At 41.4% G+C, this 26,890-nt stretch overlaps 1 protein-coding gene across 4 annotated transcripts in view; it reads left to right on the forward strand.

Annotated features, from left to right (window-relative positions):
* Positions 1–26,890, forward strand: part of FOCAD (focadhesin) — a 319,129-nt gene that overhangs the window by 216,193 nt on the left and 76,046 nt on the right. For all 4 annotated transcript variants that reach the window (XM_042965277.1, XM_042965278.1, XM_042965279.1 and 1 more), the window contains 3 exons: positions 3,624–3,745; positions 17,856–17,948; positions 24,282–24,370. In XM_042965277.1, coding sequence (XP_042821211.1) covers positions 3,624–3,745; positions 17,856–17,948; positions 24,282–24,370 — 304 coding nt within the window. The remainder of the gene's footprint in view (positions 1–3,623; positions 3,746–17,855; positions 17,949–24,281; positions 24,371–26,890) is intronic.

Here is a 26,890-nt window from a genome sequence, read left to right on the forward strand (position 1 = left end):
ATTTAGTATTTTAATAAAGACTGTAGCTAATGTAATAAGCCAAGAAAAAGAAATAAAAGTCATAAGCATTAGAAAGGAAGAAATAATACAGTAATTATTTGCAGATGACAAATTAGACATTAAAATAGTCATTAGCGGGGTGCCTGGCTGACTCAGTAGAGCATGTAACTCTTGATCTCAGGGTTGTGAGTTTAAGTCCCATGGGGGGCATAAAGCTTCGTTTAAAAAAAATAAAAATAGGCATTTGTGATTATTTAATTAAATAGTCATTATTTGCAGATAATGTGTAGTAGACTGTGTAGTACATAGCAAATCCAAAATAATCTACCGGCTAATTAGGATTAATAAATGGGGGGCCTGGGTGGCTCAGTCGGTTGAGTGTCTGACCCTTGGTTTCAGCTCAGGTCTGTAGTTCATGAGCTCAAACCTCGTGTCAGGCTCTGTGCTGACAGTGTGGAGCCTGCTTCAGATTCTCTCTTCTCTCCCTCTCCCTCTCCCTCTCCCTCTCCCTCTCCCTCTCCCCCCCGCCCTTCTGCCCTTCCCCTGCTTATGCTCTTTCTTTCTCAGAATAAATTAAATAAAAACTTGAAAAAAAGAGGATTCATAAATGAATTCAGCAGGGTTACTGCATTACATACAAAGGTCAACATACAAATCAATTATATATTTTCATATACCATAACAAGTAAAATTTTAAAACTGTACCATTTATAATAGCACTGAAATATATTAATTACCTAGGATAAATTTAGCAGAGTGTGTAAAACCTTTGCACTGGAAGCTACGAAATATTATGGAGAAAACTTAAAGAAATCCTAGTAAATGAAGTGATACACAATGTTTATGGACTAGAAGACACCAAGTTGTAAAAATGTGAGTTCTCTTCAAATTAATAGATTCAATCCAGTCCCAAGCAATATCCCACATAAGATCTTGGAAATTGACAAGCTGATTCTAAAATTTGTGTGGAAATGCAGAAGACCAAAAATAGCCAAAGTAATCTTGAAGAATAGCAAGAAAGTAGGAGGATATATAATACCAGATATCAAGGCCTCTTATAAAGCCACAATAGTTGAGAGAGTGGGGTGCCTGGTGGCTCAGTCAGTAGAGTATCTGACTTCGGCTCAGGTCGTGATCTCACAGTCTGTGAGTTTGAGCCCCGTGTTGGGCTCCGTGCTGACAGCTCGGAGCCTGGAGCCTGCTTCAGATTCTGTGTCTCCCTGTCTCTCTCTGCCTCTCCCCCGCTCACACTCGGTCTCTTTCTCAAAAATATGTAAACATTAAAACAAAATTTTTTAAATAAAATTAAAAAAAATTGAGAGTGCAGCATTGTTGCAAGGATAGACAGATTTACCAATGAAGAATATAGAGCATCCAGAAACAAACCCACGTGTCAAGGTCACCAGATTTATTACAAAGGGGCACCGCATTGCTATGAAGAAAAGGGATGATCTTTTCAACAAATGGTCCTATAATTAAAGTCTCAAGTTATAAAAATAGTAATGAATTATATTAAAATCAAGATCATGTGTTAACCAAAATCTACCTTTAAGAGTGTGAAAAAGCTGGCCACGGAATGCAAAGAAGGTATTTATGATACATACTTGTGAAGGACTCAATTTAGATGATATCGAGAATCTTTTGCAAATCAACAAGAAAGTCACTCAATTAATGAATGGGGGGGAAAATGGGAGAAAGAATTGAACACATCTTCCAAAAGAAGAAATTCAGGTGTCCAGTGAACATACGAGTAGATAGTTAACTTCCTTATCAGAAAAATCCAAATTCATACCACAATAAGATACCATTAGCAGGATGGCTAAGGTGAAAAGAGATGGAAAATAAAAAGTATCGGTTAATATGTGGAACAACCAGAACAGCTGCTGGGAATATTCGTAAGTTAGTGCAACCACTTTGGAAAACTGGTTCTGAGCCAGTTCAGATCCTGTTTTACCTAGTTATTTCAGTCTCAGGGATAAACCGAGATGAAATCACCAAAGACATGCTCTAAGGTCCACAGGAGCATTCTTTGAGTAGCCCTCAACCTGGAAGCTATCTCCTTGCCTACTGGCAGTAAAATGGATAAATCAGTTGTGTTACATTCACATGAGGGAATATTACTCCACAACAAGAATGAGTGTTCTGCAACTGCCACTATTGGGGCTGATTCTCGCAATGATTATTTGAGTGAAGGAAGCCAGATATAAAAGCATATGTACAGTCTGATTCCATTTACATAAAGTACCAAAGTAGGCAAAATGGTCATTAGAAGGTTGTAACCGTTGGGGTGGGGGTGGATGTGACCAGCAGGAGACATGAGAAAGGCTTCTGGGATTTAAAAAAAATTTTTTTTTAACGTTTATTTATTTTTGAGACAGAGACAGAACATGAGTGGGGGGAGGGTCAGAGAGAGAGGGAGACACAGAATCTGAAGCAGGCTCCAGGTTCCGAGCTGTCAGCACAGAGCCCGATGTACGGCTCGAACTCACGGACCGCGAGATCACGACCTGAGCCGAAGTCGGACGCTTAACCGACTGAACCACCCAGGCGCCCCAAGGCTTCTGGGATTTTGATAATGTTTTGTTTCTTCATCTGGATGCTGATCATATGTTGTTTGTGGGAATTCATTGAGCTGTATGCTCAATGTGCACTTTTCCTGTGTTGTATATTATACTTCAATAAGAAAGGTTTAAAAATGCAATGATCTTTGTGTTTTAAATTATCTTAGTTCTTGAGTGTGTCTTCTCATTGGCTCAGTTACCCCCAGAGAGCTTCCAAGACTACTCTCACTCATAGTCTAGCATTTGGCTGCCTGTCTTTGCTTTTCAGTTGACACTGGGGGCCAGCCAGAACTGGGAGTTCAATTCAAGAACTTAGTTAACCCAAGTGGGGAGGATAGCAAGGGTTAGAGGAGGAGGAAGGAGGGAGAAGGGGAGGGTGAATACACGGTGAGTGTAGGGATGAAAGAAAACTTGTCCACTTGTGGGTGTAAACGAAAGGGACCCCTGTTATCAGAAGGTCCCGAAGATTGGTATTGGTGCAAGCATTTCTCATTCATTGGAATTTATTCTTTTTTTTTTTTTTAATTTAATGTTTATTTATTTTTGAGACAGAGACACAGCATGAGCAAGGAAGGGGCAGAGAGAGAGGGAGACACAGAATGTGAAGCAGGCTCCAGGCTCTGAGCTGTCAGCACAGAGCCCGACACGGGGCTCGAACTCACAAACTGTGAGATCATGACCTGAGCCGAAGTCGGACGCTTAACGCTTAACCGACTGAGCCACCCAGGTGCCCCTCATTGGAATTTATTCTTAAAAACTTAAACTTCGTGAATGGTTACTTCTAGAGATTAAAATAAGGTGCGAATTGTAAATTTCTTCACTTATTTACAAATGAATAAGGCTTGTAAATAAGTGATAGTTTGAATAGAGTAACAGCTGAGGTCTTGTATGTCTTCTGTTTTTTCTTTCCTTAGACACCAATAGTCAAAAATCATAATTTGCTTAGTAAATTCTTTTCATTTCTAAATACCTCTATCCAGGTTGAGTGAATACGGATTATTGAGAATATGATTAATGAATTTTTCCCATAAGAAGTGTTTTTATAAGTTTTTTTTTTTTCAGGTGGTATGTTATTTTGTTACGATATTTCAACGTACCAGAGTAAAGATGGCAAACCATTGAATCGACTGATGGCCAGTAGAGGGCGAAGTTTCAAGCAGACCTCGCTTGCTCTTGTGCATGAGGTAGGTGCCTTGCCTTACCTGTAATTTAATGTGTGTTTGGAAATAATTTTTCTCTTTATCACGATTAACGTAAGTTGCTTTTAAAGGCAACCGACTGGGTGACTCAGTCGGTTAAGCGTCAGACTTAGGTTCAGGTCATGATCTCACGGCTTGTGGGTTCTAGCCCCACTTGGGGCTCTGTGCTGACAGCTCGGAGCCTGGAGCCTGCTTTGGATTCTGTGTCTCCCTCTCTCTCTCTCTGCTCCTCCTCCATTCATGCTCTCTCTCTCTCTCTCTCTCCCCCTCAAAAATAAATAATAAAACATTAAAAAAAAATTTTTAAGGCAATCACAATAGTTGACCCGATTCACTACTAAAATATTTGGATGTGTTTCTGAAAGAAACTAGCACGCTTCTCCCATTGCCCAGCCTTGTTGTTAGGGAGTGGTACGTACAAATTTGGTTTATTTCATTGTTGTTAAACTCTTATTGTTCAGAATAAATGCTATAATAAGTTTATTATTTAAAGAAATAATCTTGCCTATTTCTTAATTTGAATCCTTTGCAAGTATGTAGGGCACCAGTGTTTATGTATGGTGTGAATTTTGGGAATGAACAGTAAATAAAAGTGTTTAAGGGGGGAGAAAAACCCTTTGGTTTTAGTGTTTATTCTATTTTTTTTAGGCTACCCTTTTATTTTTTAATTAAATTAAATTTAATTTTAAAGTTTATTTATTTCAAGAGAGAGGGAAAGAGTGTGAGCCAGAGAGGGGCAGAGAGACAGAGAGAGAGCATCCCAAGCAGGCTTCACGCTGTCAGCACGGAACCTGATGCAGGGCTCAGTCTCACAAACCGTGAGATCGTGGCCTGAGCTGAAATCAAGAGTTGGACGTTTAACAGACCGAGCCAACCAGGCGCCCCTAGGCTACCCTTTTAAAATAAAGTTATGTGATGCCATGAGACGATTTATATAAAGTCTGATCATTGCAGATCATAACAACACCAGAGGGAAGAGGGAGGCTAGAGAGCACATGGGCAGTGTGTACTTTAGTGTTATCTTTGCACGTCTTATGACAGTTACTTGTTCGGGTGTGTATAAATTAAAATATATAAATGAATAGCAAAATATAGCAAGGAGGCTTATTTTATATAATTAAGACATGATAGGTTAACATCAGTCAGTTATAAATGAAGATAAAAATTGTGAAGTATGTAATAGTTTGATGTCAAATTAATTAGAGCTCCTACTGGATGTTTGTACTAAATCTCATTTTGGTGCATAATTTATATATCTTGGCATCACAGAGTTTCGTCGGATTATATTCTGCATCCTACCAGTTAGCATAGCCAGTTTTTAGAGACCTATATTTATCCTATGCAACCGTGTTCTTTCATATATTCAATTAGAGTTGAAATTATGTAAATACTTGGTTCAAAGCCTTTTTAGTCTAATTCAGTGTCTTAACTGAGGAGGGAATGAAGATCCGGGAAGAAAAGAGGTTTAATTTCATGAAAGAGAGAACGTAGGTGATTTCTAGATTTGTTTTCCCTGATATCTTATTACTTGCCTATGGAGAAGGTAGAGTTTGGTGCCTTTTTGTATTTTTACGCTGTGCACCTAGGAGATTGAAGGATAACCACAGTGTTAAGTATTAATGGAAAGCTGACTTTAAAAGTCACCATCAGAACAGAAACAATAAAAATTGTTAACACAGGGAATAGCAGAAGGCAATCTAGTAAATTCAGCAAATGGCATCAGAATTTATGGGGTGTGGCTTGGATATGAACAGAGAAAATATTTGGATTAAAATGCTTGTTGCTTGTCTTGTAGATGCCTAGAAAATTTCAAAGAGATGAGAAAATATTTTATTTTATTCATTTTCATATTATTTATTTATTTATTCGTTTATTTATTTTGAGAGAGAGAGAGAGCGCGTGCATGTGTGCTCAAGCAGGGAAGGGGCAGAGAGAGAGAGAGAGGCAGAGAGAATCTCAAGCAGGATCCACACTGTCAGTGTAAAGCCCAGTGCGGGGCTCAAACTCACAAGCTGTGAGATCATGACATGAGCCAGAATCGAGAGTTGGACACTTAACTGACTGAGCCACCCAGGAGCCCCGAGAAATCTTTTTTTACAAGTCAGCTGGAAGATATATTGGATAGAATTTTGTCAAACCCGTGGTGGGATTTTTGTTTGAATTCATCCTATTGTAATTCATTAAAAAAAAAAAGGCAGAGATAGAGAATGAATCACCCATTTTCTCAAACTAGGCAACAACAAATAAGAGTTTTAAGATCTGGTTAATCAGAATAATAATTGGAATAATAATAGCTAATAACCAGCTCAGGCGTTTTAAAAATTGCCGTGTGTGTGTGTGTGTGTGTGTGTGTGTGTGTGTGTGTGTGTGGCAATTTATATATATAAATATAAATTCCTTTTTTTTTTTAAATGTTTATTCTTTTTTGAGAGAGAGACAGAGTGTGAGCAGGGGAGGGGCAGAGAGAGAGGGAGATACAGAATGGGAAGCAGGCTCCAGGCTCCAACCTGTCAGCACAGAGCTTGATGTGGGGCTCGAACTCACAAACCGTGAAATCATGACCTGAGTCAAAGTCAGACGCTTAAGTGACTGAGCCACCCAGACACCCCTATATCTAAATTCCTTTAATCTCTACATTGACACTGTGAGGTTGGTACAGCTATTGTGCTCGACATCACAGAACTAGTAAGTAGAGGAGCCTGGAAACTGATCCCAGCAGTGTGACTCAGGGTGGTCCTTGAACTACCCTCCCTAGTCCCAGGTTAAGCAGAGAACATTTAAAAAATACCTTTGGATCTTCCCAAGATGACTCTAGTATTTGCTTTGTTGCAGTCCTTTTGGTATTATTACAGCTCAAGTTCCTTCAGACTTGCCTTGGGTTTCTCATCACTGCTTCTGGGTCTTTTTATTTAAAAAAAAAAAAAAAAGTCTGTCATGAGAGTTTCAGTTGGTTTATTCAGCCGTTGATGGACCCTTGGGTTGTTTCCAGCTTTTGGCAATTATGACTGAAGCTGCTATAAGCAGTTCTCGTAAGGTGTACGTGTGGACATCTGTTTTCATGTCTTTTTGAGTAAATAAAGACGTAGGCTTGGGCTTGCTGAGCCATCTGGTAAGTGAATATAAGAAACTAGCAAACTTTTCCTGGTGACTGTCCCATTTTGAGTCCCCGCCAGCAATGGAAGGGAGTCCCGGGTGCCCTGCCTCTTTGCCCATGCGCAGTATGACCAGTTTCTTAAAAGCTAGCCGTTCTCATACATGGATAGTGGTTTCTCTTTGTGGTTTTGTGCTTCCTTAATGACTATTGATGTTGAGCATGTTTTCATGCATTTTTTGCCATTCATATCTTCCATGAAGTATTGTGTTATTTTACCTTTTTTTTTAAAAAAAAACAGGTTATTGTTTTCAAATGAGAGTTCCTTATATATTCTGGCATAAATTCTTTCTTAGAAATGTGTTTTGCAAAAAAAAAAAAAATTTTATACTGAATCTGTATACTTGTCTTTTTATTTCCTTGGCAGTGTCTTTTGAAGAGCAAATTGTTAGCTTTAAAGAATTCCAGTTTATCAAGTTTTTCTATTTATGTTCTTGCTTTCTCTCCAACCCAAAGCCTCAAAGATTTTCTGTTTTTTCATCATACCGAAAAGAAATTCTGTACCTATCAGCAGCCACTCTCCATTTTCCTCTCTCCCTAGCCTCTAGCAACCACTCATACACTTTCTGTCTTGATAGATCTGCCTATTTTGAACATTTCATGTAAATGGAATCGGGCAATATGTGGTCTTTTTTGTCTGACTTCTTTCACTTAGCATAATGTTTTCAAAATTTGTACTTGCGGTCACACGTATCAGTACTTTATTTCTTTTTATGACCTAATAATATTCCATTGTAGGGACATACTATATATAGTTTATCCATTAGTCACTTGATGATCTCCTGTGTTTACTTACAGAAGCCTTACAGGTTGCATTTCAGCCTACGATCTGTGTAACTTAACTTTTCACAAGGTATGGGTTGTATTTTTTGAATGTACCATTCTTTCTTCACCAAGGCACCTTTGTGGAAAATCATTTGTCCATATGTGTGGGTCTATTTCTGCACTCAATTTTGTTCCATTGATCTACATGTGTGTGCTTTAAATCAGAACCATACGGCTTAATTAGTGTTGCTGTATAAGAAGTCTTGAAATCAAGCAATATGAGTCCTCCAATTTTGTTGTTTTGAAATTTGACTGTCTTAAGCCTTTTGCCTTTCCATGTAAATTTTAAATCAGCTTTGAGAAACCACAAAAAACAAAAAAAGCGTCAGCTGTAATTTTGGTTAGAGAGGTATTGAATCTGTGTAGATAAATTTGGGAGAGAATTGACATCTTACTAATATGGAGTCTTTGAACTCATGTACAGGGTATATCTTTAGATTATTTTAGGTCAGTGTTTTACTACAAATCTTGTGCGTATTTTGTTAAATTTAATGAGTGTTGTGTGTCCCTAAGTATTTTGATGCTAGTGCCTCAAAGTGTTTTTTTTATTGGTCTTAATTTCCAACCACTCCTTGCTAGTATATAAACATATAATGGATACTTTTCTATGACTTTACTAAACCTACTTATATATTCTTGTTACTTTTTTGTAGCTTTTTGTTTTTCATGGTAACATTGTGTGTAGAGATGGTCTTAATTTTTTTTTTTTTTTCTTATCGGTATGCCTTTCATTTCTTTTTCTGGTCTTTTTGCCTGGGGCCCTCCAGCAGTGTTGAACTGGAGTGGTAAGGGCATACATTCTTATCTCATACACAGTTTTGTGGGAAAACATTCAGTGTCTTAACATTGAATATGTTATATTTACCTTATTTTAGTATAAAGATTTTGTAGCTATCCTTTATCAGATTGACAAAGTTTCTTTTTATTCCTAAATTGCTGAGAGTTTTTGTCACAAATGGATGTTGAATTTTGTCACATGCGTTGTTTCTATATCTGCTCATAGGACTGTATAGTTTTTGAACTTGTTGATATGACAAATTATTTTGATTTGTCTAAGTGAACCAAATCTTCATTCCTAGGAAAAACTCCATGTAATCATAGTGTATTATCCTATTTACATATTGCTGAATTTGATTTATTAATTACATTTTGTTAAGGAATTTTGCATCTGTGCTCATGAGGGATCTTGTTCTGTAGTTTCCTTGTATTATCTCTGCCTGATGTGTTACTGTGTAATGCTGTCCTAAGAAATAATTTTTCCTTAAATACTTGATAGAATTTTCCAGTGAAAATTTGGAAACTGTTTGGAGTTGTCTTTAGGAATGTTTCTAACTGTGAATTCGATTTATTTGATATATGAGGCTCTTCACTCAATCTATCCATCCATTCCCACTAATCCTGAAGCTTGGGGTCTGTCCCCTTCTGTGAGGTGTAAAGTTTATAAAATCAGGAAGTTGGTTTTGGTCGCCTGTAGTTCGAGCGTGCCCAGTATTCCTGGCACATAGTAGACATTTGTTGACTTGATGATTTTAATCCTTTTGAAACATGGATGCGCCTTAGACTTCGTATGTGCGCGTGGTATGATGGTTTCCTTTTTCCAGAATGTTGTAATTAACATGATGGTGAATCTAACGGTTATTGAGGGCTTCCAGAAATGACATTATTATAATTTGAATAGCTCTTATGCACTGTTTTATGTCACTTTTCATTTATATGAGTAGATAGAGGTAGCCTTGTCTTCCTCCCACAGATGACGTATACTTGTAGGATATGCTATGGCCTTCTTAATGCCTGTAACTGTGGGTGGGTGGATGTGTATGAACAGGTGGAGGAACTTTGTTTTGAATGTCCCACATGTCCCAAATTGCTCTGCTCTTCATGTTCTGACGTGTATTTTGCTTCTCGTAATTGTCAATATTTCCCGAAAACTAGGTTTAGTAAACCAAGGAACTTTTCATTTTGTGGAAAACTAGCTATGAACTACTAATTTAACCTGTGATGAATTCTTTTGGAGATTATTGTATTGTCTTCTTTTTGAAAACTTAAAAAAAAATTTTTTTTTAATTGACTCTTCTTACAGTGAAACTCTCCCATGATACTTTTGGAAGACTCGCAGATACGTGAGTCTGATTTGAGTTTGACCTGATATCCGGGAGGAGTTCTGTGTCATCATCGTCCTGTTTAGGGCTTTCTAAACCTGAAGTGGTCCTCTCTCTCCGCTCCTTTGAACAGGGGATAACCAGGGGTCATTCCAGACCTCGTAGGGCTTCTCCAAGCTCAAGTGACTGTCCTCTTCTGCTCTGATTTACATTTTTTTTTTAACGTTTATTTATTTTTGAGACAGAGAGAGACAGAACATGAATGGGGGAGGGTCAGAGAGAGAGACACACAGAATCTGAAACAGGCTCCAGGCTCTGAGCTGTCAGCACAGAGCCCGATGCGGGGCTCGAACTCACAGACCGCGAGATCATGACCTGAGCCGAAGTTGGGCACTTAACCGACTGAGCCATCCAGCGCCCCACTTCTGTTCTGATTTAAACTACACGTTCTCATCCTGAGACGAACTTGGTTCCCGTTGATGAGGAAGCTGAAGGTGAATGACAGTTTCCTTCCCTGAAACTTGCTGCCTGCCTTGTCATCCTTTGGCATTTCTAACTCTGACATGACACTCTCACCTAAATTGGATGATGGTGGTTTGTCCCTGGATGAGAATGGCAGTCTTGCTTCATTATTTCCTCCATCTTTGGACACAGGCAAATTCTCCCAATCTTGCTGCTGCCACCCGACCATATTTCTGCCTCTGCATTAGGTAATGAGCTCTTTTTTCGTTTTTATTTCAGAGAAACCTTATCTGGACTTCTTGGTAGCACTACTCTGAATGAAATCAATCTTTCGTTCTCTCTCTCCCTCTCCCTCTTTCTCGCCCTTTCTCTCCTTCCTCCCTTCCTCCCTCCCTCCCTCCCTTCCTTCCTTCCTTCCTTCCTTCCTTCCTTCCTTCCTTCCTTCCTCTCTTCCTTTCTCATTGATCATCATTTGATTCTTTTTCCTCTAGAAATTAATCTTGCTTTTCTTCTGCCTTCTATGGATCCCCCCCCCCAGATGCCCAGAAATAGGTGGGCTATACCCCATCGTTTGAACTACAAGTAATATATTTGCCTTTTTCTTTCACTTCCTTCTTACTTAAAAACATATTTCGTATGAAGAATATGGAGTAGCAGTAACATTCATGCAATATGAAACAATTAGATAGAAATTCAGAATAATCATTGGGAGAAGTGGTATCTGTGCTTATTACACATTCCCCTTAGAAAACACTGTGAAAAGTATGGTTTGCTGTATTTTAGAGACTCCATAATTGCCATGTGATGTGAGTTGTTATGGTAACTGGGTTTTCCCCCCTCCTATTAAATAACAGAGTAAGTAAATGGTTGCTTGAGATGTGACTGAATTGTCAGCTTTCAAGCTAATGTTATACTGATGGGGGGGGGAGCGGGGAGAGAGAGATAGGCTGTGGAAGAGAGAGAGGACGAAGGAGGGAAGGGGGGAGTCAGACTTTGAAATGTCCAGAAAGCACCCACAAAGAAACGAGTGTCATTTTACTTTAAAAATGTGTCCTCTATAAGCCCTCCCTTCTTGTCCTCCAGTCACCATTTGTCAGGAGACGGGAATAACAAAATTATTTTTGTGCAAACAAGATTACTATTGACAGAAAATTGAAGGCTATTATATCTCATATATAAACAATGGGACATTGAGTGGCTTTTGGGGTCTCGAACACTAAGTACAAATGGTTTTTCTTCTGGCAATGTGGGAGGAGTGTGGGCACATCACAGACTAAATGTAGTGGCTCAGTGTTGGCGTGTCTTTGTAGCAACTGAAGTTAAATACTTTTATTCTTTTGATAATAATATATATACATCTGGGGAACATGGAAAGGCCTTACTTTGTGAAATTAAGGTTTTAAAATCAATAGTAAGCACCTAGTTTATCGGTAAATTTGTACATGTTACCCTACCTTATTTCCTTCTACTTTGGCCATCTGACAACCTCACCAGCATCTGTCTTCCTTGATTTATAGTATTTAATGAAAGTCTGTTAAAATGGATGTTTTCTTGGGGCGCCTGGGTGGATTCAGTTGGTTAAGCATCTGCCTCTTGGTTTCGGCTCGGGTCATGGCCTCATGCTTCATGAGTTCGAGTCCCACATTGGGCTTTGCCCTGAGCTGACAGTGTGGAGCCTGCTTGGGATTCTCTGTCTCCCTCTCTCTCTGCTCCTAAAACCCGCTTTAAAATTTTGCTTTGTCACTCACTGTGTTTTCAGCTGGAATTAAACCTTTCCTGGCCAGAACATTTTGGACATGCTTTTAGAACTGTGTCCTCAACAACTTGTGTTTGAATTTAGCTGTGTCTGCTAAAAAAAAAAGTGTTCTAACACTGTTTCCAGAGGGATTGAAAGTTGAACTTCATGATTTTCTGTGATGACTTGTTTATGGTCATATAGTTTTCTCATGACAGAATTTTGTCTTAAAGCCAATACTGTGCATTAAATCTGATTAAACTCAGCAGGTACTTACTTGAACACAAGACACTCTTATGGGTCCGTGGGAGGGATTCCGAGAGGAACAGGATGTGATCTCTGCCCTTAGCATTGTTTGAGGGTAAGATGCATACACAAATAATCTAACGGAATCGGTCGAATGTTATAGGAGAGGTTGGTAGCATCCTGGAAGCATAGAGATGGAAGAAATTATTTCAGGGAGTAGAGATGAGAGAAGGACAGGGCATCCCAGGCCCTAGAAGTAGTCCTGTAGAGTAGACGACTGACTTGGGAATTGGTTTGTAACCCAATTCAGCCAGGATGCAGGTTAAATGAAAGAGAAGACCAGGAAATCATCTGGGGAAATTGGTTGGGGATCTTGGCCAGCAGAGTTCTTACATGAGAACAAATTATTTCTTAAAGTAAATGGTGGGCTTTTGATTCTAAAAGGCTTTGAACCTAGTACAGAAGAGTTGGGACCGTATTCTTTAATGAACCATCAAAGGTTTGGGAAAAGAAGTTCCGAGTTAATGTAAGAGTAGCAGCACCGTTTAGGATGTATTAGAAGGAAGAAAGATTTTCGGCTGTTGGGAGATCAGTTAGGGGCCTCAGTACTCTGGGCAGGAATTAGGAAAAAGGCAGTGAAGCAGAAAGTATGGGAAAATAGAACAGACATTTCAGTGGTGGAGTTGACGGTTGAGTTGGGGGCAAGAAGGAAGTCCGGGATAAGTCAGAAGTTCCCAACCTGGGTGACTGGGTGACTGGGATATTGGCGGGTGGTATTGATAGAAACACGAACGGTAAAAGGAAGAGTGGATTTGCAATGCTGATGGCAAGTGTACAGAGTGTCATAGATGGTGGGAGGAGAGGGTTTGAGAAGTACTACAATCTGAAAGTAGCGACTTTCAAACTATGTACTTTTAATCTTGCGTGTGTGTTGAGGCATAATATACATACGGTAGATTTCTCGTCTCTTAGTACACAGTTGTATGGATTTTTACAAGTGCACACGTTCATGGAACCGGTACCACAGTCAAAAGAAGGGCAGTTCTGTCACCCTAAAAATTCCCCCATGCTCCTTGGTAGTCAGTCCCTTTCCTCCCCACCTTCTCCTGACAACCACTGATCTATTTTATGTCCTTCTAGTTAAAGCTGTGTTTTCAGGCATCTCAGGGACCTTTACCAGTCGCATCTAATGAGCAAGAGGGCTGAACACCAAGCCCCCAGCCTTCCTCCTCACTTCACTGAGACAAGTTTTACCTATTTTCTGTTTTATGTCTTGGCATTTTACTGAACATTTGGGGTGAGTGGAAGAATTATATGGGTAAATATTCGAAAACTAGTATCCTGCAGGTTGCGGACGCACCTCTGAGCCATGGTTCTCTCGTACCCGGATGGTTGCAGTAGCCTGCGAGGACGTGTCTCTGCTCTGACCTTTGCCCCCTACAGTCTGTTCTCAACGTAGCAGTCACCATGATCTTCTACACTATTCACTATGTCATGTCATTCTTCCCAAAACCTTGTAATGGCTCCCCCTTTCCTAAGAATACTAACACAAGTCCTGGAACGTGACCTCGAAGTCACTTCCCTGCATTCCCTGAGTGCCCTGTTAATTTGCCAACCTTCTCTCTCTCTCACTCTGTCTGTGATGGTTGGTTGGTTGGTTGGTTGGTTACACTGGCCTTCTATGTGTTCCTCAGACAGGTTAGCCATGGGCTTGCTGTAGGACTTTTGCCTTACCTTGTGTGTTTGTGTGTTTTCAATCGAGGCAAAATTCACATAATGTAAAACTAACACCTTCAAAGCTTAACGCAGTGGTATTTAGTGTAGTCACAGTGTGCAAACCATCACCTCTAGCTAGTTCCAGAACATTTTCATCCCCCTCCAGTGAGACCCTGTGTGCATCAAACTCTCACTTCCCATTTCTCCCTCCCTTCTTCCCTTCCCCTCTCTCTTCCCCTCCCCTGACAACCACTAATTTGCTTTCTGTCTGTATGGATTACCTACTCTGGATGTATCATATAAATAGAATCATATAGTATGCGACCTTTGTGTCTGGCTTCTTTCTCTTTCACGTAAATGTTTTCACAGTTCATCTACATTCTAGCGTGCATCTGTATGCCATTCCTTTTTATGGCTGAATAGTCCATTGTAGATATGTTTCATTCATTCATTCATTTATTCATTCATTGAACGTGTGGGTTCTTTCCACCTTTTGGCTAATTGTGAAAGTGCTGTCATCCACATTCATGTGCAGTGTTTGTTTGAATACATGGTTTCGATTCTTTTGGGTATATACGTAGGATTGGAATTGCTGGGTCAAAGGGTAATTCTATGTTTGACTTTTTGGAGGAATGACCTGTGTTCCATAATAACTGAACTGTTTTACATTCCCATCAGCCCTTACCTGGGTTTTTCCTTTTTTTTTTTTTTTTTTTTTTTTAGAGAGAGAAAGAGCATGAGAGAGAGAGAGAGTGAGAGAGTCATAAGCAGGGTCCATGCTTAGCACAGAGTCTGACACGAGGCTCGATCCCATGACCCTGGGATCGTGACTCAAGCCAAAATTGAGTCAAATGCTGAGCCCACTGAGTAGGCGCCGCCTTATCTGGGTGTTTGTATCTTCATTGCATTCAGGTCTTCATTCAGGCTTCACCTTCTCAGCGAGGTCTACCCTGACAACCCGATTTATATTTAGTCCTGTAATGTGCTCCCGTCCCTGCCCTCACCCCAGTGTCCTCCCCCGTCCCCTACTTGTGTCTGTTTCTCTAACGTGGTCTCTTTTTAGGCACAAGCGTAACGTTTCATTATACTTACTACCTCTTCCACCTAGAAACTCTTAGTCATCCCCAGATCATAGAACCTGCTCATGTCAACAGTCCCATCAGACACCTGTCATTGCACGGGTATACGTAGTTAAAGCAAAAGTAAATTTCACATCCATTGCAACTTGGCCACGGTGGTTGAGCGCCCTGCTTTACCATCCGCCGCATGATGAGGTTGCAAGTTCATGATTTGCGGTTAATTTTGTCGATTGGATTTCCTTCAGAGACTTCTCAAAGTGTAGCAAATTAGACATACTTTTCATACTTTAGAAATGCTAATTGTATTTTTCAGCCGAGGATCAATAACCTACCTGGGTGGCTATACATTGAATTAGAGTAGCCTCCTAAAATGTGTTTTTGTTAAAAATGGTCAAGGAAGTCTCTTTTGCGTGTGACACGACCGGCGTGTAAGAGCACGACTCACTTTAAACTGTTTCCCTAAGTTTCTCTTGAGTAAGGGAAAGAGCAAGAGAGTGCATTTTTAAAGAGATTTATTCACGGCTGACTCCAGAGAACCCCGAGACTACGTATAATCTCATAAAACATGAGTAGTTCAGGCTGGGGTGTGGGCTCACGCTTTCTGCTGTGTCCCCGCACCCGCCTTCAGATGTGGTTGGAGTGGCAGCTGGAGTACTGGCTTTCACCTTCAGTTTCTAACCTCCTTTTAAACAGGTTTCCGGGCATGAGTGCTTTTGCCCTTAGAAGCTCAACGTTTGATCTGCTCATTTTCCTTCACATTTTTTCCCATAATACTTTCCTTTTTTAACTCAGGTTTGAGAAGCAATTGCGACCATTGTCCTTCCAGAAACATCCAGTGCTCTTTTTGGCAATTTGCTGAGACCGTGGATATTCTCAGTAGTGCAGTGATGTCCATGGATCCTTTGGCAGGAAAATACTGAACTATTTTGAGGCTCTGAGAGAAGAGAAAAAAGTTTTGGTTGCGGTGTTTGAGCGTTCTCTCTGTTAAATCCGGGTCTCAAAATAGGACTTGATAGTTAATGTACTTTATGAAACGGAAATGGAATCGATAGGAAAATTCCCCACATTTTGGAAACAAGAGAGCAGGGCCAAGGACTGATTAATGCCTCTCCAGCTGGAAATGCGGCCTAGGTTGTAGTCTCCTTCCTGGATAACAAGAGAGGGCCCTGGGCCTGCCCCTTCAAGGATTTTTGTTGACATAGTGACCCGGTTCCCCCTACCCTACTCGATGCAGTGAGTACTTAATCAGAAAAAGAAGACACCTGTCTTTATCATTTTGTTTAAAGTTCATTTCATGTTGTATCTTTTTCATACTGTCTGAATATCAAAAAGAATTTTTTTTAAACCGTGGTGGAATGAGAAGTGGTAGCAGACAGAGTTAATGTTCTTTGTTCTTCTCATTCTCGTGGGTTCCTCATACTTTGGCCTTATAACCTGACTGTGCCCATTTTTGACTCTCCCGCTAGAAAGATCTCTGCAGACATAGATTGGTTGATAATCCTAGCCTTGGGGCACCTGGGTGGCTCCGTCGGTTAAGTGTCCGACCTCCGCTCAGGTCATGATAGATGTCGTGGTCTGTGAGTTTGAGCCCTGCGTCAGGCTCTTTGCTGACAGCTCAGAGCCTAGAGCCTGCTTCAGATGCTGTCTCTCTCTCTCTCTCTCTCTCTGCCCCTCCCCCACTCATGCCCTGTCTCAAAAATGAATAAACATTAAAAAAAAAATTAAAAAAAAAAAGATAATCCTCAGAGCCCTTTCGTAGTAGCTTGTGTATAGTAGGCCCGCACTAAGACTGGGATTACAGAAAATACCAGAGGGGACGAGCTGTATTCAGAGAGGCTCTTCACTTCCCTATCACAAAGCCCTTGAGAAAATTAATTCCTCTAATACCGCAAAATCTCCTTAACACACTCCCAGTTATCATGATTCTGGGGCAATTCTGTGGACACTTGCCTGCCTGGTTGTTTGTCGTCGTCTTTGGTCTGTGGGACCCACGCTGACGTTTCAGGTGTTTGGGTTTGGATGAGATGAGCTACAGGAAATGTGAAATGCGATGCACGCTGACTGTTGTTCTTGAGCGATCTTCCTTTAACAGAAGCAGGCCTTGGGAAGATTTGTTGCAAGATAGCCTTGTACTAATGGGGAGAAACAGAAATGACTATGAAAACCCGATGTTTTGTCTGGGCCTCTCTTCAGAAACAAGGCTTTGGTGTTGGCACATACCTTCTTTCTCTTGTTCACCCACCCTGATGAAAGGGCGCCGGTCTAGCGGTGTGCCCGGTTGCCCCGTGCACTTGTCCGTTTGCACCTCTTGCTGTCGTGGTTTCTACACGTGATGTTTCCGTCGCCCCTTTCAGGTCATTACTTCCGAAACTGTCCTATTGGAAATCTGGGATGTGAGCAATATTTATTTTCATTGAAAATGGTTGGGAGGGGGATTGGCTAGATGATACCTGGTTTCCTGACACTGGCAAGAGGCTTCGCAGGGTTTCCCCCTAACTTTCAGGGACACGTTTGTATTATACACACGTCCTGACTTGTTACTGTTGTAGAATTCTCCTTGCTTTAATTTAGAAAATTCCAGGCTGCTTTTATTTTGTCTTTACAGGGCTCGAAACCCTTCTCCTTTGAAAGCAGCCAAAAGATCTTATTTGTGGTTCTGATCCTAGACTCATTCGGTTTGTTTTTAGGATCTAAATCATTTAAATAAGGGGAAGGGAAGAATTTCATTCTGCTTTCATACCGCATAGTCTAACTTACGTGGCGGTGTGTTTTTCCCCCGCAGGTTCACATCCAGCTTTCTGAGTGGCACCGTGCGATTTTCCTGCCACAGGCCTGGCTGGCGTATATGAGTCGAGCCTACCATGCCATTTTACAGGTAAGGGGACCGTAGGATCCTTTGCCATAGCGAGTGTCTCCTTTGTATCTCACATTTCACTGCCAACACGTATTTAATATAAAAGCCCTTAGGACAACGCAGTGCTTATTTCTGCTCGTAAAAGAATGTGAGTTATGTACATAATGACACTCAGTTTTTTCAAATGTTGACTTTGAGAGAGGGAGACAGAAAGCAAGTGGGGGAGAGGGAGAGAGAGAGAATCCCAAGCAGACCCCACACTCAGCACGGAGCCCGACGGGGGCTCCATCTCACGAACCGTGAGCTCATGGCCCGAGCCGAAGTCAAGAGTCACACACACTTCACCGACTGAGCCCCTCGGGCCCCCAGCTGCACGTCAGGCTTAAATATTGATGTCTTCCCCCTGTGGCCTGTCCGGAGCTCCCTCTCGGGTGCTCCTCTCCTCCATCCTGCTGCTTTCGGAGATCTCCTAGATGGCCCAGGTGACCCCCGTGGCTGTCCCATAGCACCTTGACGTAAGCGTGTCCCAGACGGAGTTCATCGTCTCCCTTGTTCCTGTGCCTCCTTGGGCTGGCCTCGTTTACAACTCCAGCCTTATCTCTTAACCCTTCCCCTGAATTTTGAGTTTCAGCCTTGCTAAACCTCTTTGTTTCCCAAACCCAGCACGTCTACCCTAACCTCTTGACTTTTACACACTGTTCCTTCTGTAACAGGAACTGCCATTCCCTCAAGGCCCACCTGATTTCTACTTATTCTTTAGATCATTTTATCTAAGATGGCATCTATGAGGCCCACCCCTCCAAAACTGGATTACGTGCCCCTCCACTGTGCTATCTTAGACCCCCCCTGCCCCTTTTAAAGATTTTATTTATTTCGGGGCGCCTGGGTGGCTCAGTCAGTTAAGTGTCCAACTTCAGCTCAGGTCACGATCTCATAGTCCGTGGGTTCGAGCCGCGCGTCGGGCTCTGTGCTGACAGCTCATAGCCTGGAACCTGCTTCAGATTCTGTGTCTCCCTCTCTCTCTCTGCCCCTCCCCCGCTTTATTTATTTATTAAAAATAAATAAATTTTATTTAAAAAAAATTTTTTTAATGTTTATTTTTGATATATATATAGAGAGAGACAGAGCTTGAGCAGGGGAGGGGCAGAGAGAGAGAGGGAGACACAGAATCCAAAGCAGGCTCCAGGCTCTGAGCTGTCAGCCCAGAGCCTGACGCGGGGCTCGAACTCACAGACCGCGAGATCATGACCTGAGCTGAAGTCGGAAGCTCAACCGACTGAGCCACCCAGGCGACCCCCCAAAAATTATTTTTTAAAGATGGAGGGGGGAAGAGTGGGAAGGAGATGGGGAAAGAATGATTAAGCATTTTAGCATGGGTGTTCTCAAATTGAAAATTTGCTGCAACATATTTTATTGAGTCTAAGATGTATAAAACAGTGATGCATCTTCGGAGGTTCTGATTCATCAGAACTGAGGAGGGGACCAGGAACCTGAACAAGCTGTCGGGTAATTTCAACATAGTTACTCTGTCAGCTACACTCTGAGCAGCAGTGTTTTAGATGGTTCCCCAAACTACACTGGAGTCCACATTTTATTATTATTTTTTTAATGTTTATTTATTTTTGAGACAGAGAGAACGCATGAACAGGGGAGGGGCGGAGAGAGAGGAAGACACAGAATCGGAAGAAGGCTCCAGGCTCTGAGCCATCAGCCCAGAGCCGGACGTGGGGCTCAAACTCACGGACCGCGAGATCGTGACCTGAGCTGAAGTCGGACGCTTAACCGACTGAGCCACCCAGGCGCCCCTGGAGTCCACATTTTAAAGATGTTCTTTTAGAACCACGATCTCCTTTGGCTCGGCTTCCACGCCTCTGTTGTCCTGGGTGGCATCTGGGCACTCAGTTTTGAGTAGGTGTGTGAGTGAAGGATTGTGTGTTACTCATACACACCCTGAAACCACTTATAGTTTTTATTCAAGAAGAGTGAGAGTGCAGGCCAGAGTAGGCACTTTTTCTCCCATCGCCTTTTCTCTATGCAATTTTGCAGTGTTTTCCTTCAGTAAACATTTGTGGCGCACCTTTGGCCAGGCTCTGTGCGGGGTGCGTGGGGTACCAAGGAGAATAAAGCGTTCCTTCCTATCAGTGAGCTCCCAGGCCAGTGTGGGAGACTGACATGTCCATCAGCAATGTTGGTACAACATCTCTGAGGCTTTAACAGAGGATGTGCAAAGTCCTACGGGCGCCCAGAGAAAGAAGGCAAGAATAACTCCTCCTCCCGCAGAATGAACTGAGAATTTTATTTAGCTCTCGGCATAAGGAAGGCTAAATCGAACAGGATTATGGTATAACTCATGCAGATGACTTACAGTTGATTTAAAAAAAGAAAACGGTTTTTTCTTATAATAAGAGCTACCATTTATTGAGTCACTAGTGTGTGTCCAACACTTAACGTATTATTTCAATGAATCTTTACAGAAACCCTTTGAAGTGGGTGTTGTTAACCCCATGTATGATGGGATTACAGGTGAAAAAGCAGGGTTAGCTAGGAAAGCAAGGCAGTGGTACAAACCCCAATAGGCAGAAACCACTGGGCCCCTGAGAAGGAACTGAAACTTACACCAGGATTTGTCTGTGACCCCTGAGCCTCAGCCTTTTCCACTGCAGCATGCGCTTTCCCTGGCACTGTCATTCGTTGCAACAACAAATAATGCAAATCGGTGTAATATTTTGAAGGATAGGGCTATGCATGAAAAGCCAGCTGAGTATTTTCAGGGATGCACGTCAGTTATCCTGCCTTTCTCCTGTGGTGGGTGATAGCGTGCCTCTCTGCTTATTTATCATTTAAAATCCTTCTACTTTAGGGGTGCCTGGGTGGCTCAGTCGGTTAAGTGTCCGACCTCAGCTCAGGTCATGATCTCGCAGTTTATGAGTTCGAGCCCCGCGTCGGGCTCTGTGCTGACAGCCCGGAGCCTGGAGCCTGCTTCGGATTCTGTGTCTCCTCTCTCTGCCCCTCCCCTGCTCATGCTCTGTCTCTCTCTCTCTCTGTCTTTCAATAACAAATAAACGTTAAAACAGTTTTTTTTTTTTTAATTAAAAAAAAAAAAAAAAGATCCTTCTACTTTGCATTTCTGGTTAGGTCCAGTTCCACTGAGAACAGGTGACCAAAGAAATGAAACTGAAAGTATAGGCTTTAAGATTTTCAGTGTGATTTGAAGGTACAGGGAAGCTTTTTAGGCAACATGCACACGGATGCATATTAAGTGTTTGAGTTTTTTGAAACAGGCCCCCACACTTCAACAGAATCTATGGTATCTTAGAATTAGAGCAACCGTGCCAGACTCCCAGTCTATATCAAGAATTTCTGCCCTGGAGGATACTTCTTCTGTACAAGAGTTACAGTTACTTCCATCTGGTGCTCAACATATTTTGTAGCATTAAACCAGAGGATCATTTAGAGGAGGTGCATGTTTTACTCAGTTAAGCCTAAGAGATATGCCGGAAGATACATTCTACCTTATTTCCTGGGGGTTTGATTGTGATGGGGGTAAGTTTGAGATTTGGACACCACAGGTGGCTTCTGCCTGGGCATCGACGTCCAGCCTCGTCTAATTTTTTTCCACGAGAACGTCGGATTTTGCATTTTAAGAGTATCAGTATGGTCCACACGACATCACTATGGTCGGGAAACATAGGTAGACACAAGCGATTGACAATTCAGAGTCCATTTTGGGAAGGAGGCCTCTATAGCCATCTTTCCCTTGATGCCCTGTGGGACGCTGAGTTGGTTAAGGTCTCCAGCCTTTGTATAAAGGGCTCTTGTGAATATGACCTCAGACTAGAGAGAGGAATTCTAAAGCAGGCCGACTGCAGACTTTTGCTTCCTGAGTTGGTCAGCTAACTGTGAAATAATCGAAAATCAAAACCAGGGTCAGGAATGGTGACCCGGGTAGATTTCTCTCTGACCGTGGGTAAGAGATGTTTGTTTCTAATGTGTAGGTTTGGAGCTAGGTGAAATTACTCACTGTAATCAGCAAGCTCTTGGTTACATAGGCTGAAGATTAACAAAAACGCAAGAAGGATCGATAAATAATCGGCATCTACAGGCAATCCCGAAATCTCAATTCAGGTGATTATTTCAGTGTCTTCTCCCCCAGTGAGTGGTTTTGCCCGTTAACCACAGAAACAGAGGTGACAGAGAGGCTCTCTCACCTCTGCACCTCAGTGACCGACAGACAGAGACTTAGGGGGCAAAGTGCTTCTGAATAAACAGCCTAACATGGACTGGGTGGACAGGGTGAGAAGGACCTTCCAGAAGAGGGGGTTGAGAGAAGCAAGAGACTTTGGAAGAAGAAATACGAAGTTTACTTAGTTATAGTCGATGGTGTAGTGGGTTATGGCTACGGAGATAGAGAAAAGCAGGTCTTTTCAATAGGCTGTGCAGATACTGCAAAGCTCTTTTGTTTTTTAGTTTATTTCTAAGCAGATTTTAGCCTTTTCCTTCCCTACTGCTTATCTTTTTTGGAAAAGCACTGTGGCCAGTAAATGTTCCTAGGAGTAAAGAGGCTAATTTAAGAAGCATAACTAGCAGAGACAGGCAATAAATACGATTTTCTATTTTGCCTATCCCCCTGGGAGGCCAATATCAATATTGTGCTAAGTACAAGGACCCCTGAGACTGACAAACAGTCCTTGCCTTCAGTGAGCTCACGCACTGGTGGTAACAGAGTTTATATATATTCATGAAAGATCATTTCATAAGACGATGATAAAGGGAGGTGGGATTTTTTTGGTTGTTGTTAACAACAAACCTGGTAATGGTAGTTACTCGAAAGAGACACTTCTGCACGTTATTTAACATGCTCTAATGTCACGAGATAGTTGTTAGGTACATTTTACAAATGCGGAAATTGAAGTTTAGAGAGGTGAAGTTACTTGCCCGAATGTATACAGCAAGCAGTTAGACATGGCTTTAGAACAAGGCATTCTGATTCCAGAGCCTACCTCCTTTACTCGTCAAGCTGTATTGCTTCTCCCTCTAGGGTATATATGGATATACACTTTTCTTCTGTGAAACATACCTTAGAACTCTAAAATCAGTAAAAAAAAAAAAAGACAGCCAATAAAAAAATGGGCCCAATAGGAAATCTAAAAGTCAACGAACGTGTGCAAAGGTTTTCACATCTCCTTGGTAAACGGTGAAGTGAAGATTAAAACCACAATGAACACCGTTTCACACCTGCCCGAACGGGAACAATTCAGAGCCTGACAATTCCAGTTGTTGGTGAGAATGTGGAGTAGCTACAACTTTTATTGGCTGCTAGTGAGAACGCAGGCTGTACGACCACTTTTGAAAATGGCGTGGGAGCTATCACTCAGTAACACGAAGCACAGGAAGTTCTCATCCAATGTAGGGCTCATCAATAAGCCAGTATTTTCAGTATATTTAAATAATGTAATTGTTGATAGACTAGAGGGGAATGAAGCTGATCAAAATGATCCTGAGTGTAAAAGAAAATAGAATAATAACTATCTGGAGGTCTTGGTCTTAAAGGGGTAAGAGTAGCTACATTTTTATTATGTGTAGAAGCTGAACATACCAATTTTTATAAGTTCAAGAAATAAAAATGCAACGTGCAGATGTTTAAGAATAGCTTTGGTTATAGATTACCTGAATCTTTAAAAAAAATTATTTGTTTAACGTTTTTATTTATTTTTGAGAGACAGAGACAGAGCACGAACAGGGGAGGGGCAGAGAGAGGAGGGAGACACAGAATCCGAAGCAGCCTCCAGGCTCTGCATGGTCAGCACAGAGCCCGATGCGGGGTTCGAGCCCACGGACTGTGAGATCATGACCTGAGACGAAGTTGGACAGTTAACCAACTGAGCTACCCAGGTGCCCCTGTAGATTACCTCTTACGTGTCATGTGATTACCCTCCTTTTCTACCATTCTGTTACAATACTGGTGCTCAGACCCCAGTCTTGGTACAGTGTCAGTTCAAATTATCCGCTGAGGACACAGATCATTATGAGAAAGGGGATTTCTTTTTTTTTTTTTTAACCGGACCTTTGGAATTCAAATCTGCTTTTAATAGATCTTCCCAAATGAAGTGCTGTGCACTAAATTTCCCAAACCCACAGCTTCTCCAGGATAAACTTCTTTGGTGAGCACTGAAATACCAAAGCAGTGATAGAATCCTCTCTCCTCACACATCCTTGTTTATAATCTAACGTTTTATTAGGAACGTCAAAGGCCAACTGAGAAAGGCTACGTGTGTTCTCAGTGTCTTACAAAGAAATTTCAGGGTCATTTTGGCCACGGGGTCTGCATGCTGATTGATGCTGTGTGTCCTGCAGGGCAGAATAGGAGAACTGGATTTGCAGTTGAAACATGGGAAGGAAGGACCCGAGGAGGTGCAGTACAAAAAAGGCACAGCCTGGCTCTGGTAAGGGGATGCTGTTCTGCTGGGAATGAGTGCTCGCCATGCGGAATGAACGATGAGGGAGAACGTGGCCGCTTTAAAGGCGTGTGCGGAGAATTGTCACTTACCTACCTGCCTGAAGGGGGAGAGGCCAAAAATCTGATAGGTGGATTTTCCACCCTCTCCCTGGCTATCACAAGTAGAGTTTTATTCATAAATCTTAATTATTCTTTAAATTGTTTTCTACAGCAGCATGGAAATGGTTTGCTTTTCCCTTCACCGCCCCCCCCATAACTGATTATTTTATATGCTTTCACGTGAAAGATTCTGTTTTCCCCACTCAATCCATTGTCTTCCTAACTCACATTTAGTCGAGGAATACCCCTCTGCTCCCATGCTCCCTCCCTCTCCCCAAGACATCTTCATTATTAGGAGCAACTTTACCACATCAGGGCTTTAATTTCTTTGGCAGACATCCCCTGGTGAATTCCCACTGTATTATCTAGAAATGTGTAAGTGCTGGAACATTAAAAGCAATTTAAATTGTTACATGGGTTAGGAAGAAAACCTTGTCAGATTAATGTGGCAGCAGCCTAAATCTAGGTAAAGTGCCCAGAATCTAAATTGCTTTACCTGCAGCCACAGGTTTCTTTAATCTAAAAATCTATTCAAAGCTTGCTTGAGTTTAGATTTATTTACTGATAATTGGCGTATGTAGAAAAGCAGGAGCTCCGTGTGCATGTGTGTATATTTACATAATTCTATTCTAAGTGACATTTTCTAGATTTATTTTAAAAATAGCAACACAGCTTAAAACATTATGACATTGAATTTAAAATTAGAGGTTAAGACTTTGGATTTCACTTCCTCTTTGTGACGATCTTTTGCATAAAGTTTGACTTTCATCTTCTAAAAATGATAATTTGGTGAATGTATAGTCGCATATTGACTATATTCTCCAAAATAGATAGAGACAGAAGGAAGAATGTGATAGATGAATGTCAAGGATAGCTCCAAGATTTTGACCGTGAATAACGAAAAGTATGGACTTCCCCTTTACTAAGATGCAGACGACGATAGAAAAGCAGGTCTGCGTAGGGGAAGAATCAGGTTTGGAACTTGCTAAGCCTCAGATACATAATTAAACCTCCACTTTGGAGATAATCAGGTATGTTGTTGACGATATGAATCTAGAGTTAGGGGGTGAGATCAGGGCTAGAAATAGAAATTTGGGAATGATCAGCATATCAGCTGCATTTAAAATCCTGATTGCTGGATAAGATCACCTAAGGAATGAGTAGCGATAGAGAAAAGGTCAGAGGGAAGAGCTTCAGAACACTTCAACATTTAGACGTGGGGTAGATGAAGAGGGAACCGACAAAGCACACGAAAAATTAGTGATCGGTGATGGAGGAAGAAAACCAAGAGAGAATGGAATCTTGAACACCAAGGGAATAAAATATTTCAAGAAAGGAGCAGTCAGTTGTGTCAGAGGGTGCTGGGAGGCTGCAAAAGGTGGAGACTGAGAACTAGGAGAGACTTGGCCTCCTGAAAGTCATTGACGGCCATGACAGGGGCTGTTTTGGTGGAGTTGTGGGGACAAAAGCCAGATTGTAGAGGGGTCTAGAGAGAGTGGAAGGAGATGAACTATTAAATAAGTTCTGATGCATGAGAAGGAGCAAAATGAGGCAATTGCTGGAGAGCTTTTTCTTCTTTGAAGATGGTAGATATACTTGGCTCTTAAGATTGAGTCATTCTCAGAGAGGGCTGAATAACTAAGATTTTTAAGTATTTTTGGTGACAGTAAGAGTGCCGATATAATTTATATTTGTGGAAATTTTATAGTATTTATAAAAATTTTGAGTTTATGAAACTATATAGTGAAATTATCTGTGGTTGCTTCTTCAAAATGTAAATGTTGGCGGTCAATGGGTGTTCTTTTCTATATCTCAGGGCTTTTATATTAAAAAATTTTTTTCTGAATATTTGGATTGAGTATTCAATCTTCAGATCCACAAGTGGAATCATTTTCTTTCAACTTCGGAGTGATTTTATAACCAACATTTAAAATTTTATTTTACATACGTACATAGCAACTATGCCATTATCTACAACTTGGAAATAGTAAATTGCTGTTTTAGTGAGCTCTTCTGCGTAAAAAGAGAGAATATCTTAATCAGTTTGGGCTGCTGTAACTAAAATACATAGACTGGATGGCTGACTTAAACGGCAGAAACTTAGTTCTCACACTTCTAGAGGCTGAGAAATCGAGATCAGAGGTCTTGTGCCGGTGAGGGCCTGCTTTCTTGTTTGCGGGCAGTCCCCTTCTCCTTGTGTCTTCACATGTTGGGAAGCAGAGAGAGAAAGCAAGCATTCTGTGTCTCTTCTTACGGGCACTAACCCCATGCATGAGGGGTCCACCCTCAGGACCTCCCAAAGGCCTCATCTAAGAATATAATATAAAGAATGTTAGTAGAGCCACCATTCAGTTTAAGAGATGACATCATCACAACACTGTGTGTCTACAGGCACCTTCTTCCCCGC

The sequence above is a fragment of the Panthera tigris genome, chromosome D4 (genome assembly GCF_018350195.1).
Source record: "Panthera tigris isolate Pti1 chromosome D4, P.tigris_Pti1_mat1.1, whole genome shotgun sequence".
Taxonomy (NCBI): Eukaryota; Metazoa; Chordata; class Mammalia; order Carnivora; family Felidae; genus Panthera; species Panthera tigris.